Raw genomic sequence first — 16,620 nt, forward strand, 5'->3', positions numbered from 1 at the left:
GCTTGTTGAGGCATTCCCCATCCTCATACCTATTGTAGCTCATTGCCATGGCAAAACTCCATGACACATCTGATCATTTCTGATGGCACACTTTTGTGCCACAGCACACTGGTTGGGGAAACATCCATCTAGTTCATGATCCACCATTCTAGATGAAATAGCCATTATCACAGCTCATATTCACTGTGGTAGTCTAAGTAAGGGCATAACTCTGATATTGGAACTTCTTTCTAGAACAGAGGTGCTCAGTCCTGTGCCCATGGGCCAGATCTGACTTGGGGAGCCTGTGAGGCAACCCATGGGTCCAGAAATTTGGCAGAGGAGGAGTTGCAGCAATTAGCACTGCCACCACTCCACCACATTTCCAAGCCCTGCCTAGCTAAATTGGGCTCCAGTATTGGTATTGGCCCTAAAAATCTCTATCAATGTACCAATTAATGTTCCCAATTAATAGGGGCCAATGTGGTCCCTACTTTCAAGAAGGGGAAGAAGGAGGTTCTGGGTAATTATAGACCAGTTAGGATCACCTCTGTGCTTGGGAAAACCCTTGAAAAAATTATGAAGGATCACATTTGTAGGGGTCCAACGGGTAATATAATGCTGAAGGGCAACCAGCATGGGTTCATAGTAGGTAGACCCTGCCTGATTAACCTTGTGGCCCTGCCTAATTAACCTTGATTAACCCTTTGGCCCTGCACAGCTGGATCAGGCCCGTGGACTGACCTGGCACTGCTCATCTGGCCCTTGGAGCAAAATGTTTGGGTACCACTAGTATAATGGGACAGTAGCATTATTAGAGTTAAGGTTGAAAACAACTTATTAACCACCATTTTTTCTGGGTGAGTCACCATGTGAATTTTAGAAGAGTTTATAAAATTACTGTCATGTAGGGCTCTAAAGCAGCATTAGTGGTCCAAATCTGAGGTTTGAGCAAGGGTTCCTGAGATGCAGCCCTTCCTTTCAAAGGTTATATATCATGTGACTTTTTGCAGACTTTGGACTCAGATTATGACTGATCCTCTCCCAAAAGATTTTGCCCACATGAACTCTCAGCTATGTACAGCTCCCACTGCCAGTTTCAGGAAAGCAGCAATTAAAAGATGGATCTTCAGCAGGGCTCAAGCCCTAATGCATGTCAGAGAAAGCCATTTGTGTGTGTGTGAATTGCAGAATGCTTCACATGGAGTTTGCCTGTTGGGTGGTTCAAGGTGACATTGTGAACATTGAACCTGAATGGCACCATATCCTGCAAGTTACTTTCTGCCTTCATTCTACAGGTGCTCTATATGAATATCTACCTTAACAGCAAAATGTCTTCTGTTTAAGAACTGCTTTTTCATATTCTCTTATTGTGCATACTCCGACTGAATGTTGTTTTCTTGAGGTGGCTGAAAAAATAATGGATTCATTTTCTGTTTGAAATCCAAATGTTTCATAGGAATGTGTGCGTCTCTCTCTTTACTTTTTCGCTGAAAAATTTTGAAAATATTTTTAGTGCAAGTGTTCCAGAAGTTCTCTTTTTTTTTAATCAATTCTGAATTGAATTGTGTGATTTCCTCTGCTCCCCCCCCCCCACACACACACACATTGGTAGGAATTTTCATTCTACAGTTAATCTCAGAATTTGGATTTTTGGTCTAAATTAGAATTTCCTGTGAAATGGGAATTCCATTTTCCAAATAATGCTACTATTTTCCTTTACGATGTTTACAGAGGAAGACTCCAGAAAGTTGCAGCAGCAGATATAATCATGTCACATGCTACATGTCTTTATCTTGAACAGTGAAAACATATGTGATTAAAGTGAAGTAAATAGCTGTGACTCTCTTCAATACTGGCATGATCAAAAAGATTTCTGATCATCAGCAAATGCACTCATAATGGACAGCAATTTTAAGAACTGGTATAAAGTCAGCATTGACCAGTGTTGTGCTAGAATATTGCAAGCTAAAATAGTAATTTATGGTTTTCCTAGAGAAATAAATGGAGAAAACAAATAACTTGTCTGTAATTATTACAGAATCCACACAAACAAAGAGGCCATACCAACCATTTCCCCTTAAAAAATGCACTGGTACAGGGATGTCAGACTCATCAAGCCCCAAGGCTGGATCGGAACTGCAGGGCTCCTTATGGGCTGGATCCAGACTCAGTGGCAGCAGCAGGGCAAGCAGCAGTGGTGGTGGTGCAGAAGTTACCACAGCCATTGCTCACACCTCTCACTACTGACATATGTCCCCACCTGGGATCCATAGCTGGGAATTTGGCAGTAGGCCCTGCCCCTGAATTTCCAGCTCATATAGGACCCCCCTGGCCAGATTAAATGCATCTGTGGGCCATGTTTTTGACACCCCTGTGCTGGTGAAGTTTTCATCATTGACAACTTGCTAAATAAAGGTTGGGTGTTTTTCTAATACCTGTCCCGTAATTCAGCCATGAATTAATGCAGGGAAGTCCAATGGTCTTTTATGCAGGAATTAGGTAAGATGATCACAGTGATCATTTTGGGGCTTAAAACCTATCTAATCAAGTTCCTTGGAAAAAGATATCTGAAGAGAAAGGTTAGCTGTTAAGAAAATTCAGTTTCATGGCCCTTTCTAATAATCATAGCCAACAATACTTTTTTTCAGAAACTGTATTAGAAAAATAAAATGGTGGGGAAAACCATAATAAAGACATGAGATAATCTGTTAACCTAAAAGACAATTATTTTAGACCTATTTTACACTATTAAACTAGAAATCTGCTGTAACCTTACCTTTAATTGTGCTAGTACATCACACAATACTATTGAGACAGGAGTCCCTGTAGAGTTGGTGGTGCAATTTGCGGGTTCACTTGAATAAAGTAGTCCCAATCTATGGTCTATCATATCATGAACTCTTTTTATTTTTCAGAATGGTCTGAAACCCATGTAAATAATGTGATGAGCTTTGATAATAATGCTATATCATCTCATGCCTAGGTTTACGCTTCTTGGCATAGATGAGGAGTCATTTGGTCATGAATTTCCTCAGAAACATCCTAACCAACAGAGATCTGATTTTAACATTTGTATTCATACACATAATTCATGGGCACTGACAACGTCTTGTAAAATAGCATAGCTTAACACGGACTAGACTAGACTCTGGGGAAGAGGGATAATAAAACCCATTGAGATGAAAAGGAATCATCATGCTTTTGTCTTCATCCTGTGCTGCAGAATATTATTTAAGGAGACTTAAGATGACTCCCCCCCCCCCCAAAATACTTAGATTCTATACATGGAATATTACAAATTTGTTACATTATTTTATGTATAGAATCTAATTATTGGAGGTTAGTCTAAAATTCATCCCCCACTGCTGCAGTAGGGAAAGCATTGGCATGTGGGGCAGGCATTGGAGGGGGAGGGGGGAATCAAATGGCCTAACTCCTGCCCTTTGCTCCCTGTTCCCACCACCACGTGTCTCTCCTGTCACCTGCTTCCTGTTGTACTTGTGCCTCCCAGAACCAGTCTTTCCTTGTGCCTGCACCCTGAAGTACCTGCCCATGCCTACTACTTGCCTCCTTCTGCTGTCACTTAACCCTCAGTCATGGCTCCAGCACTGCTCCAGCCTGGAGCATGGAGCAAGCAGTGGTTCTAGCCCCTGCCTGGCCAAGCAGCTCTGCTACAACCACCACAACTGCTATTGCCTACCCAGGTGGGGGCTGGAGCCACTACGTGCTCCATGCCTCGGACTGGAGCTAGAGCTGTGATTGAGAGTAAGTGCTGGGCCTAGGGGAGGCAAAGGTGGTGGGGGGCAAGCAGGGCAGCACAGGCAGCAAGGAACAGGTGTGTGTGTGTGGGCCAGGGAATGGCAGCAGATCTGAGCACAGGTCAGAGCCACAGCAGCTGCCTGCCTCCCCACCTGCTACTTGAATCCAAGGTAACGGACTGTTTTCCCCTATGTTGGCTACAAGAGCGCAGAAAGGCTCTCACAGATTCAACAGAACTGTAGAAAAGTAGGGCTGGATGGGATCTCAAGAGGTCATCTAATCCACCCCCGTGCCTGAGTCAGGGTCATCCTTATCCAAACTGTTCCATACAAATTCTTTCCCTGTACAAGTTACTCTGGGCTTCAGCAAGGTTAGAAACAGGAACTAGAAACAAAGGGGTTCTGTCATCCTTGGGCTCTTGGCTCTTCTCTTTCTCCTGGTGGCACCTAAGCAGTGTAAAGGAGGAGGAAGCTTCTGTATCACTTGCAGATGGAACAAAATCTGAACCAAAGGGGAAGGAAGGTAGTCGATTGGGACAAGATGTCTGGTGATCAAGGAAGTGAAGTGGATGAGGGAGAAAACATCTGATTTCAAGGACTAGTGGGACTGGTTTGAATTGGATGGGGCCAGAGAGCCCACAGGGTTAAGAATGATGAGACTAGGATTGATAGTGTAGGAAGGTCAGAAAACTGGGACTGGGACTACTTGAAGGAAGACAGGAGGGAGTTGAGAGTGAGTTAAACTGGGCAGGGAGTTGAGGGGACTGGGGTTAGCTAGTAAGGAAACAGGGAAAAGGTGGGGGAAGGAGACTGATATTGGATGAGACACCCAGAATAGGCAACTAAGGGTTTGTTTGGGAAGAGAGAGATTGGATGAGATTTAAGGTCTGGAGGGTGGGGTGTGAAGTGATTAGCTGAACAAGTATACTAGAATAGGAAACCTGGAGAGTAGAGCCTAGGACTGAACAGGCAAGGAGAAGAAACAGGGTTGACACAAGGAGCCAAGCGGGACAGAGCCAGATTTGAGGAGAAGGATCCAGAGCCTGGAATGGAATCCAAGGTGCCTGGCTTACCACAGATTTTTTTGCTACCATCAAATATCTGTGAAATTCTAGTAAAGCATGTATTCTATCTCCCTAAAAGTATGACAACCTGCTAGAGCTATAAACTTACAGAAATCTAATTGACTGGAAGAGTCCAAGTCCCTTTCTGTCTTCCTGTTGAAAGATGATAAAGTTACATAACCAAATAGTTATGTTAGGAAAAATGCAAGATGTTAGCTGCAGTGATGTGCGATCTACACTTCTGCACCTCAGGGCTCTTAGAGAAGGCGGAACACACAATTCATGGACATGTGACAAATTTGGATTCTTTTAACTTGTCCAGCATTATGCAGGAACTCCAGCCATTTCTTCTAGAGCAGCACTCGATTGCCTTAAGTATATGATTGTCCTTTCTCTTTCTTCAGTCATCTAACTTCTTCACTAACTTCTGCAACACGAAGCATGGGTCGTATAGACCAACAGCTTCCTGAATTACAGCCCTGATGCCCTTGAGCAGCATCTTGTGCACTGAGACAGACAGGGGTCTTGTGGGGAAATAGTATATTGTTGTACAATTAAAGACTGTTTCATAATGTATGTGTACAAGGGGACTGATTTAAGGCTGCACATGCAACCATATTCTGGCCTTCCTAATTGGTGGGTCTGCATCAGGGTTGTCAAGCCACTGCCATCATGGTGACTGCTCCTGTCCTGTGCCTTGGGCCAGATCCTGCTTGCAAGGAGCCATACTGTCCGGATCCAGCTGAGAATCCAAGATCAGTTTGATACCTGTAGTCTACACTTTGACTTAATAATATTCTTTGAATACAGTTTTCTGTGTATATTATAACATACAGAGTAATGCTTCAAGAGGTGGAAAGAACAGCCAAGGATATGTATATGTAGTAACTGATCTCAAAACATTATGGCTTAGAGTTAGAACTACATAACAAATCTCTCTGCTTGTTTGCAAGGAGTCATGTTGGCTTTTTTGGTTTTGGTTTTTGTTTCCCTTCTCAGGGTACCCATTTGCCTTGTTCCAGCGCTATTTCCTCTTCCAGAAGGAGGTCTACCTCATTCACCTGTACAACACTCTCACAGGGCTCTCAATTGCCTACTTCAACTTTGGTAAGAGAGACCAGGGGCAAAAGGGGGGAGAAAAAGACTATGGAGACAAGCATTTCATTCAGTGGGAAAGGACCTGCTGTGATTTAATTCCTGGTTCATATCTCTCTATAGGGGCACAGTTCTTTCACTCCCTGTTATGTGTCCTGATCCAGTTCCTTGTACTGAGACTTATGGGTCGCACAGTGACTGCTGTCTGCACCACATTTTGCTTTCAGATGGTAAATCTCTTTCTTTTCTGCATCCATCTAAGGGAGGAAGCCTGCTGTTGCTCAGTTCTTCACTTCCCAGCAGTGATTGGGAGTGAAAAGAGTGATTGGGAGTGACGGAGCAAACTCTGCAGGAGGAGGCAGAGCCCGAGTAATCCATACCTTGGTCTCTTTCAGATGTACCTTATGGCTGGCTATTACTTCACAGCCACAGAGCATTATGACATCAAGTGGACCATGCCACACTGTGTCTTGACTCTCAAACTGATTGGTGAGTGATGCATGACTTTCCTGCCATCCCCACAAACTGAATTCAAACCCTGGCCTGAAGTGAGGGTGCCAGAATCCATGATGTTCAACTCCACGTGTCCAATAGGTGTCTTGGCATAATTTTTCTCTCTTTCTTTATTTAGGTTTAGCCATCGATTATTATGATGGAGGACAAGTTGTGGTGAGTGAAGCCCCATCTTTCCTTCCTTTCCTTTCCTGTCAGCTGGAGGCCAGTTAAGTGAGTCTCTGGCAAGAGATGGTATATGCTAAATCCACAGCTCAGCAAAATCATAGCTGTGAGGGAGACATCTGCAAGTGTCTGAAGGGAATTGTTTTGCAGGTTTGGCTTGGGAACATTAGGAATTGCAGATGGGAAAAGCACCTTACCTTTGGAAGCTGAACTAGTATCTTACTCTCTTCCCTGCAAACCCTATAAAATCCATTCCTCAGGAGTCCTGGTTCCCAGCATAACAGAGCCCTTCCTTTATGGAAATTACTGCCCAGGCTTGCAGACCACTCAGCATTGGTTTGGTTTCGTATGCAATCTCTCTGGTTTTTTCTTCCTTAGTCATAGGAGTACCTTTCCCTGCAAATCCTCACCTTTTTGCTTCTTGTCTAGGGTGACATTAGCAGAACCCTAACAGCAAAGTAGCAGTCATCCCAGAGCTCAGTGTGGGAAAGACTGTCTGTCAATAAAGGAAGAGAGATTGGAATCTTTATTGCAATATCCTAATCCTACCCTAGGGTATCAACTCCACAGATCCCATTCTGGGTATTGCCCTGTCATCAGCATTCACGCAATCATTAGTGATTATAAGAGAACAGAGTACAATTATATTTCCCAAGGTAAAGTTAATTGCAAGTGCATTGTGCAGTGAGATTGTGCAAGGAAACATTCACATCCTAGCCCTTAGGACTTATAGAAGCTTGGGTGTGTGCATGCCACTGCATGGGGATCAGAGAGCAGGGCTGCAAGCTCTACTGCACTTAGTACACTGAAGGGGGTGGATGTGGCATGCCCTTTGTTCAGGTATTACCTGAGAATGTGGATCCCCATGACAGGTCTCAAGTGAGGATTGTGTTGTTACAGGGGTGGGGAGGGCAAGGGCTTGGATCTAAAACCAGTAAATGGGATAGTACCCTAAATGTAAAAGTTAAAATTTCCAGTTGTAAAGGTAACAGGTTGCAAATTCTGAGCCTAGATTAGGAGCGGACAGATTATGGCCCATGGGCCAGATCTGGCCTGCCATGTACTTTTCATCCAGTCTGCAGCACCCCTCCCCTCCCCCCACAACAAGTTGTGCTGCATCTAGTCCTTCCACCCACAACAGTGGGAGTGAGGCACCTATACCTGCCCCCAACATTACCCTATTATGCCTCACTCCCACCCTCGTGGGCAGAAGGGGCCCAGCATGGGGCTGACTGCAGCACGGAGCTCAAGTGGGCAAGGTGTGGGTGTGAGGGAGAAGGTGTATGGGAACGCTCCCCGCCATGGCAACTCTGGCAGGCGGGGAGGGGCACTCTGCTTCGCACTGGTGCCTGGCTCCAGCCAGCGCTGTGAGGAGCGCAGCCTCCACTGAGCAGTTTGCCCTGTGAGTGCTTGGAGTGCCAGGGAAACACAGGAGGGAAGCCCCAGCCACTGGAGCAGGCTGGGGCAGCGAAAGCAGCCAGCTCCAGCACCTGGGGCTTCCCTCCTGTGCCCCATGAGTGCTGGGGAAATAAGTGGCCCAACAGGGGCTGCACTCCTCTGCAGCATGTGTGCTGGCCAGAGCCAGGCACCAGTGTCCCCACCTGCTGCTGTGCCATGGGGGGAGTATGTGTGGGGGGGTCCCTACACCCCTCCCATCCTGCCTCACACATCACAAACCACACACACACAGATGTACACGTTCCACCCTACCCTTGTGTTGCCTGCATTGATTGCAGGAGAGGGCAGTGTGTTCTAGAGCTACACATCCACACCCCTCAAACTCCCCCATATCCTATCATAAACACCCCCCTACACATCCCCTCCAACCACCTCCCTACACACTATATAAAAAGCTAAGAATTCATTTTGAGTTGTTATGCAATCACCTCTATACACAGTACACAAACACAAATTATGACAAAAATATTTTTTGTAATAAAATTAAAGTATGTTGTAGTAGATGTTTGACTTTTAATGTATGGTAGTTGGGTTTTTTTTCTGGTTCTAAGATGGCAACCACCCTCCCAAAAAGAGTATTTCCAGGGGGCAAGGGAAGGGACTTCTGGTGGCAAAGGTCAGGGGTTAGGGACCGGACTCCTGGTCCCAAGATAGTGGCCAAGGGGCAGGGCTATACTTGTGGCCCTCAACAGCTCACCAAACCTCCTTAAATGGCCCTCAAGCTGAAATAATTGCCTGCCCCTGGCCTAGACCTATTCTGGGGTCCCTTCAAGGTCACATTAACCCCTCTCATTTTAATATAGGAGGCCCTGACCCCAGAGCAGCAGCGATTTGCAGTCCGGGGAGTTCCTACCTTATTGGAGGTCTCGGGCTTCTCCTATTTCTATGGTGCCTTCATGGTGGGGCCCCAGTTCTCCATGACAGACTATCAGAAACTGGCAAGGGGTGAGATGACTGATGTTCCAGGCCAGAGACCCAACAGGTAACCAGAACCACCCTGGCACCCTCTCCTGAAATGCCAGAACACTCTTTAACAAGGCATGCAACACACTTCCTAGCACATGTTACCATCTAGCGCCATGTGGGAGCACTGGGCTTAATGGTAATTTAGAGGGGGAGGCAGTCTTCAAAGAGCAGACCAGGAACTTAACATGTTACTTGCTAGCATTTTCCTGGGACATCACTTTTTCTGCAAAGCTCATCCTATACCTGGTGGGATACCAATTTACCAGTGGATGCAGCAGCTGCACTGGACACCATTTCTTTTGCCTGCCCATCCCAGCACTTGTCTTTACTTCTGCTTTTAAATGTTTTTGTTTTGGGGTCTGGTGTCTTTCTCCACTGTGTACTCATTAACACTCCACTTTTTTTTCCTCCCTTCCAGCTTTGTGCCTGCTCTCAAGCGCCTGACCTTGGGCCTCATCTGTCTGGTAATCTACACCCTGTTGAGCCCATATGTTTCTGACGAATACTTTCTCTCTGATAAATTCCTGGTAAGTGGCTAACCTTGGTAATTAGAGCTGTAGAAGCTCATCTGCTCCTTTAGAGGGCACTTGCTACACAAAACAGGAAGATTAAACTGAATGAAAACATTTTTTTGAGATTACCTGTAACTGATCCTGAATGTAAAACTAGGCATTCTTAAACATATGTATTAATGCAGTTCTTACTGCAGGTGTTGTGGACTGCATCTAATTAAAAACAGCAGTATATCCGATTATAAATTGAACCAGAATTCTAGGAATAGAATGATAATTGTAGAACAACCCTATTAGTGTTGCTGTTGGAACCGTAGCATTTGCATTTCTTGATCCTTTAATGATACCAGTCTTTAATCATCGCTATAACAAAGTTCTTTGCATATCATTCCTTAGGTTTTGTTGGAAGTACAGAAGTCACAAAGATATCATGGACACTTCATAATCCAAAATGTCCCCAGTGCCAGCATTCATTCAGGAACCTGCCTCTGTCATATTACTTCAGCCTTACCCAGCAAAATCAGCTGGCTGTGCAGATCTACTCATTTTTGCTGGAGACTGATCTAAATATTTGAGATCCTTAGAGAAAAGGGCGATTCTACATTACCATGAGCAAATGTGTACTTAAGATTTTTATTTCTAGAATTTAGCCCAAAGTCTTTCCAGAATAGCTATTATGTTAGTGCGTCTGGTGGTTTGTGGCTTTACAGCAGTCGGATTACATTAGGTCTGTGGTGCTCAACCTTTTGGCCCAACAGGCCAGATAAGTAGTATGGGGCTGGTCTTGCAGATTGGGCCCTGGGGCTTGGCACCACCCGCATGTGCACTGGGAATGGGTCTTAAATCCTGGGCCAGCTGTTCCTGTTTCCTGTGCTCAGGCAGTGGTTCCCAAGGGCCCAGCACTGTCCATCCTGCCTCCCACGCACTGGGATTGAGGACTGGGGGCCCAGCACCATTCCATGTGCCAGGATTGGGTCCCAGAGGCCTGTCCTTTTTTGGCCCCAACATATTGCAATTGAATCCTGGTGGCCTGGTGCTACCCTCTGCTGGTCCACCACACCAGGATTGGGCCCTGGGTCCTGGTGCTGCCTCCACCCAGCCCTGCATGCTGGGATCAGGCATCAAATCCAGCACATTGGATTCAGGACTCCCCATAGTTCCAGAGATTTAGGAACAGGGGAGCAGTGGCACCACCCCCCACTGCCAAATTTCCAGACCTGTGGGCCAAATGACAGTCTGCCGTGGGCTGGAGGTTGAGTGCCCCTACATTAGATTGTAGCAGCTATATTAGCTGTCTCCCTTAACTTTTAGAGCAGCTAGTATAAAAGAGATACCATCCACTCAAGTCTAGTAATGCCATTTCTCACTCAAGTCTCAACTCTTTCTTTTTTTACTTCTTCTCATGGATTCTTTCTAATTCTCTGCAGGAGCAGTCTTTCTGGTTCCGTTGCTTTTACATGTTGGTCTGGGGCAAAGTGGTACTCTATAAATATGTCACCTGCTGGCTTGTCACGGTGAGTCTGGAAAGCAGATGTACTCTGTAAAAATCTACCTTTTTAAGATGTAACACAGATGCATTAAAGTTTGAGCCCCTGCAGCTGCTAAGCTCTGCCCTCTTCCCCTAGGGCTGCCATGACACTGAGGGGAGGGAGTCATGTATTGCCTGTAACCTAGTCACGTTCCCCTCCTCACCCCCATCCCTCTATTGTTAGTCCCTCGCTCGGGCACTCTGTATTTCCATATCAGCTTTGTCATCTTTTTTCTGGATTCCCCATCTAAAACATCTACTAATAAAAGTCAATCTGTTCTGGACAAAGAATGGATGCTAGCCAGTGGCTACTCAGTTCTGCTGTTACTAGCAAGCAAGGAAGTAGCTGGTAGCTGTTTGGTTGTGCCACTAGAGATCTCGCAATTGCTTAACCTTGGCCTCTCTAGGAGGGGGTGCTGCTTTTCCCTTATCATGTGGTTTCTCACAGGAAGGCGTTTGCATCCTCATTGGTCTTGGATACAATGGGCAGGACGAGAATGGAAAGCCAAAGTGGGATGCCTGTGCCAATATGAAGGTCTGGTTATATGAAACAACGCCCTTGTTTACAGGGACCATCGCATCCTTCAACATCAACACCAATGCCTGGGTGGCCCGGTGAGCAGGGGAGATGGATTGTTTCATATAGTATCATCTCAACCTAGACCCAGCCACAGTTGCAAATGGGATGTGGGGCTTAATGGGCTCCGTGGCTGGGACAGGGATGTTAAAATGGAGTGAACAGCTTTCAGTCTTGTGTGCATTAAGGAGTCCTATTGAAATTGCTTGGTGGTTTGAAACGGCTTTTAGCTGGACAAATGCTTGATCATGCTCCTACTAAGCAGGCATGGCCAGCAGAGTGAACTCTCCCCATCAGTCAGGATTCAATCAAGTCGGGGGTAATATAGATTGGCAGAATTTGTCCCATTTCACTGGCCGTAGGTTACTAAGAGGCATTCAGTCTCCTGTGCCCTATGTCTCCAGCCTGGAAAGGGGAGGGTAACTAACCAGTTAGAATTGCACTGAGTTGTTGCATCTCTGATCCAGCTACATCTTCAAGCGGCTGAAGTTCCTTGGCAACAAGCTAGTGTCACAGGCACTAGCTTTGTTTTTTCTGGCTATTTGGCATGGATTGCATTCTGGCTACCTGGTGTGCTTCCAAATGGAGCTCCTTATAGTCATTGTTGAAAAACAGGTAAGTTTTGTCTGGTGTATTAGAAGGGGAGGGCCTACCATACGCAAGTTCCTGTGGGCTCTAGTTACTCCTAAGTTTGCAGCAGCTTTTAGAAACTGCCACAGGGGAGGGTTTACGAGAATCAACTACAAAACTGATCTATGAGCTTTTGGCATATGGGCTGGTGCATGCAAGCACTCAGTAAACTGTGAGTTTCTGCATCAGTTATCTGTCACTACCGTAACAAACTGGCAGAGGAATGCTAGTGCTTGAAGAAACGGCAGTTGAAGTTCTTAGCAACTGCAAAGCTGGCAAGACAAGCACACAAGCTTGATACTTCCGCTAAAACTTCATTTTATCACTTAAACTATGGCTTTTATACTTAGTTCCAGCAGACTTAACAATAAAATTCTGCTGAGCTGGATAGAGCATTTCACTCCCTTCAGATGTAGTATTTGACAACTGCAGTGGAGTCTAATTCAATAGTCACAGAATGCAAACAACCCTGCATAGGTTGCCCCAGGAGGTCTTATTACGGGTGGGGAATTCTAGTGGCCAATTTCTGTTTTTTCAGGCTGTCAGTCTGGTGCGCAACAGCCCTGCACTGAGCACTTTGGCCTCCATCACTGTCCTGAAGCCTGTCTTCTATGTGCTGCAGCAGACTAACCACTGGATGTTCATGGGTTACTCCCTAGTACCATTTTGCCTTTTCACTTGGGACAAGTGGCTGAAGGTACACAAGAGTCTCAAAGTGACTTTTTTCCCTCCCCTTCTCCCCACTGTCCTAACTTGAAGGTACAGCAAGCAGAAGAGGTTTTAATATGATTTTCTTCTTCTCTACAGGTTTACAGCTCAGTTTATTTCATAGGCCATGTGCTGTTCCTCACCTTACTGTTTGGGTTGCCTTACATCCACAGAATGCTTGTGCCACGGAAAGAAAAGTTAAAGAAAGCAGAGTAACAGCCAGAAGGTGAGAGAGAGAGCCTTCAATCTAACACCTTGAGAGGAGCTCAAGGCTAGAATAATGGGAGAAGAAGGCTGTAGATCGGGATTGAGATAATTAGTGCTTTCAGCTGGAAATTGCTTTGTTTATAATCCTGACTCATTATCTCTTCCAGATTTTACCACGTGTGCATTTGTCACAGGGGTGTTTGGAGTCCTTGCCTGCCAAGTTTGCTGTGTTGAAGTCCAACCCTTCTTTCAAAGTGAGGAGGGGGAAGAGAGAGCACAGGGTCAGAGATCCAAGGACAAGGGATACAGGAGAAAACCTCCCTCCGGTACCCCCACGCTACATGTTGCCTTATCTCTCTACTGCCCCCTGGTGGACACTCCCATTTTTCTGCTGGTATCAGATGATTGTAAAGCACTCAACACAGCCCCTACATGGGAACGGAGCCACATCCTGACTTTTCTACGTTTCAGTTATGCCAGATAAAAAAATCTGTTTTTATTCACTCATTCACAAGCTGCTTTTTCTGTTGGATGGGTATGAGTGAGAAGTATAAGCTCCCCTACTTGGCACAGTAGGTTTCAAGACCTGTACCATATCACCTGTAGGGTGTCTGGCTGCCAGAGGGTTAGCAGAGCATGGCTCTGTTACTCTTGCCCATACTGTCCATTGCAGCTGAAGCAGAGAAATCTAGTTCCCTCCTTGGAACAAACCCACACCCTTCAGAATATCTCCAGAATTTCTCCTGTGCCAAATACAAGAACTGTCCAAACATACAAATGTATCAAAATAGCTTTTAATACATCAGAAGTAAATAGCCACCCCTGAAGGGCCTTTCTTAGCATCTGATCCTCAGGAATAGCAGAGAAAAACTCTCAACTGTACACTTGCTCCTCTTTGGGAAGGACAGGAGCCCAAGGCTGTCTCATATACAGACTTCAGTAAAACAGCACCAAAATCTGCGATATATAAGGAGTCCGTTTTCACCAGGGTAAGAACAAAAGGGCTTACGCTACTCCCCAAACCTCCTCAAAGGCTGTAGTGATCTTGGCACAAGTCAATGCAGCAGAAAGAGGATAGTTGCTGATAGAAACCATCTTCTCTGTATAGTCAACATCCAGCTGTAGTAAAGGAGAGAGAAAATGAGGAAGAAGCAAAAATAAACCCTTTCACCTAGTGAGCTACTGCCCTCTACTGCTATAGTAGCCCTAGCATTTAGCACGCACACAGCACTCTCCCCACCTCAAAAAACAAAACTGAAATGCAGCTGCCTCTGGGATAGTCTAGGACAACCTCTGATGCCATATGTCATTGCTGCTGAGACCACAGAAGAACAGAATTGCCCTGACAAAAGTTAAAACCCTAATGTCAGAAAAAGTGAAAACAAATAGCACAACAAATACAACTGTCATATGGGAGCTGAGGTGGGAAGACAGAAAGGGGCAGGGGGAGGAGGAAGGGTTCAGACCAAAGGTCTGTCTAGCCCAGTTGCCCATGTCTGATAGGAAAGTAGTAGATGCTTTAGAATAGAGTGATCCCTCCCCTGTCATACTTTCTCCATGTGCCTGGGTAGTAAATTGTTTCAGACAGCACCAGAAAGAAGAACTTTAAACAAGTGCACACTACACTCAGGTTAGTATACTTCCACTGCTAGGAATCTGTACTGACAAGAAAAACACCCCATAAAATAGATCCATTGTCCTGCTTGGACATCAGAAGGGTGTGTGCAAGTGCACGAGACCTACCGAGCCATGGGCAAAAGCTCCCACAACAATAGCAACAGGCTGTTCTTCAGGAACCAGTTTGCGTGCATCTGTCACATCAGGAGCTGAGAAAGAAGTGCCTATCTTCATGCAGCCCACAGGAAGATGATCAGTCACTGGATTTTTAATTACCTGCAAAAATGGGGGGAGCTTTAGCACAGTGTCAGGGAGAGAAAATGTTACTACACAAGCTCTGAGTCTTCAACATGTGGCCATTCCCTACCACACTCTCAACTCATTGGGAGCAGTCAGGAAATTGCCTATAAAAGAGCCATACATTTTTTTTACCTTCAAAAGTTTCTGCGGTCCATCAGCTGATCGGACACTGAGTTTATGCAGCAACTGAACTGGCAGGAGACAAGATAAAAAATGAGAAATCTTCCTGCTCCATCCTACTTTTAGAAGCAAGAGCTAGGAAAGTCACCCTAAGATTCCATCTCTGAGACTCCTTGTTTCCAATGTTTTGAGCCGTTAGACTTTCTCATGGAAATACCCTTGAAATGTGGCTCCAGAGCGCTCAACTCACTCTCATTTAATTACCTCAGTTCTCACAAACAATGCACCACTGGGGTCTGCATCCCGACTCATGGTAGAATTGTCCTGCTTTTCTCTTGAAATTGAAGGTTTTTTGAAGCAGGTGTAACTTGCTCCTTCAGTCTTCCCAGAAGGGCTTGGCTTCCCCAACTCCCTCCCCAGGCTGTCACACAGACAAGCAACAGCTTGAATCTCTTACCCATCAGACCACAAAAACGGTCAAATGTGCGGGGAATCCTTGTCTGGGGGTTTACTTCAATCAGCACATTCTTCTGTGTGTGGATGTACACCTGCAGCAAGCCAGCCCGGTTCAGGGGACTGTCCATGAGCATCAGGAGGCTCTGGGGTGGAAAAACAAACAGGGGAAGCAGGCAAGGCCATACAACTCAGTGATACAGGGCAGGGCAAATCAGTGGGCACCAACACCTGGTCCACAGTCACCAGGAGTTGCTTTGCCGAGGCAGGGGTGGGGGATGGAGTCTGCAGTGCTACTCGCAGAGAGCTCACCCTTCACAGAAGGGCTGGGGAGAAGCTGTCAGCAAAGGCTCCGAGAAGGGTAAGGAAGGAGTTCTCCCCAGGACCAGCCCTGCGGGACTCGGCGCAATCCTACCTGATGGGTGATGTCAGGCCTGACGGCGCCCGGGTCGCGGCCGCTCCGCGCCAGCAGCGCCTTGTGCTTGTCGCAGTTGAGCAGCTCGTACGTCCTGCCGGCCTATGCGGGAAACTGCGTCAGTGGCCGGCGGCCCCAGCCCAACCCAGCCCGCCCCGCGCGGGCCCCTCCCCGCACCTTCACAGTCTCGAGGCTGGCTCCCTCCAGGATGACCAGGAGCCGCCGCTGCCCTCGGGGCCGCTTCGCAGCCGGAGCCGCGTCCATGTCGTGCCGCCGCGTGGGCGCCGCCATCTTGGGCCCAGGAGCAGATTCACAGGGAACACCACTCCGCCACTTCCGGTCCACTACACGCGCGAGGTGATTCGCCCCCGCCACTTCCGGCCCTCAACTGCGACTAGTTCCCTCCTACCCTGCTTCCTCGCCAAAAGAGCGACCACGCGCGGGGGAGGGTACTTCCGTCCTCCAGAGCCCACTTCCACCGGCCGCGTGTTGTGGCTGCGCCATGTCGGAAGAGGGGCGGGCAGGTTCCGGCCCCGGCTGGGTTGGGGAGTG

The 16,620-nt window shown here is 46.6% G+C and overlaps 2 protein-coding genes across 2 annotated transcripts in view; one reads left to right on the forward strand and one right to left on the reverse strand.

Annotated features, from left to right (window-relative positions):
• The window catches only part of LPCAT3 (lysophosphatidylcholine acyltransferase 3), a 25,151-nt gene extending 11,481 nt beyond the window's left edge, over window positions 1-13,670 (forward strand). Inside the window, exons 2-13 of the mRNA XM_019548881.1 lie at window positions 5,804-5,911; window positions 6,023-6,129; window positions 6,295-6,388; window positions 6,531-6,568; window positions 8,839-9,017; window positions 9,420-9,528; window positions 10,941-11,027; window positions 11,490-11,656; window positions 12,086-12,233; window positions 12,787-12,945; window positions 13,056-13,182; window positions 13,331-13,670. Of these exons, the coding sequence (XP_019404426.1) occupies window positions 5,804-5,911; window positions 6,023-6,129; window positions 6,295-6,388; window positions 6,531-6,568; window positions 8,839-9,017; window positions 9,420-9,528; window positions 10,941-11,027; window positions 11,490-11,656; window positions 12,086-12,233; window positions 12,787-12,945; window positions 13,056-13,172 (1,313 nt within the window). The 3' untranslated portion in view covers window positions 13,173-13,182; window positions 13,331-13,670. The remainder of the gene's footprint in view (window positions 1-5,803; window positions 5,912-6,022; window positions 6,130-6,294; window positions 6,389-6,530; window positions 6,569-8,838; window positions 9,018-9,419; window positions 9,529-10,940; window positions 11,028-11,489; window positions 11,657-12,085; window positions 12,234-12,786; window positions 12,946-13,055; window positions 13,183-13,330) is intronic.
• Window positions 13,671-13,941: 271 nt separating this feature from the next.
• EMG1 (EMG1, N1-specific pseudouridine methyltransferase) lies at window positions 13,942-16,610 on the reverse strand. Its single transcript, XM_019548884.1, has 6 exons — window positions 16,246-16,610; window positions 16,069-16,170; window positions 15,658-15,799; window positions 15,213-15,271; window positions 14,907-15,056; window positions 13,942-14,282 (listed from the first exon to the last, which is right to left on the reverse strand). The coding sequence occupies exons 1-6, from the start codon at window positions 16,357-16,359 to the stop codon at window positions 14,169-14,171; spliced, it is 681 nt and encodes a 226-aa protein (XP_019404429.1). The 5' UTR covers window positions 16,360-16,610; the 3' UTR covers window positions 13,942-14,168.
• Window positions 16,611-16,620: the final 10 nt, after the last annotated feature.

This window comes from Crocodylus porosus, unplaced genomic scaffold (assembly GCF_001723895.1).
Source record: "Crocodylus porosus isolate Cpor-Errol unplaced genomic scaffold, CroPor_comp1, whole genome shotgun sequence".
In the NCBI taxonomy this organism is placed as follows: Eukaryota; Metazoa; Chordata; order Crocodylia; family Crocodylidae; genus Crocodylus; species Crocodylus porosus.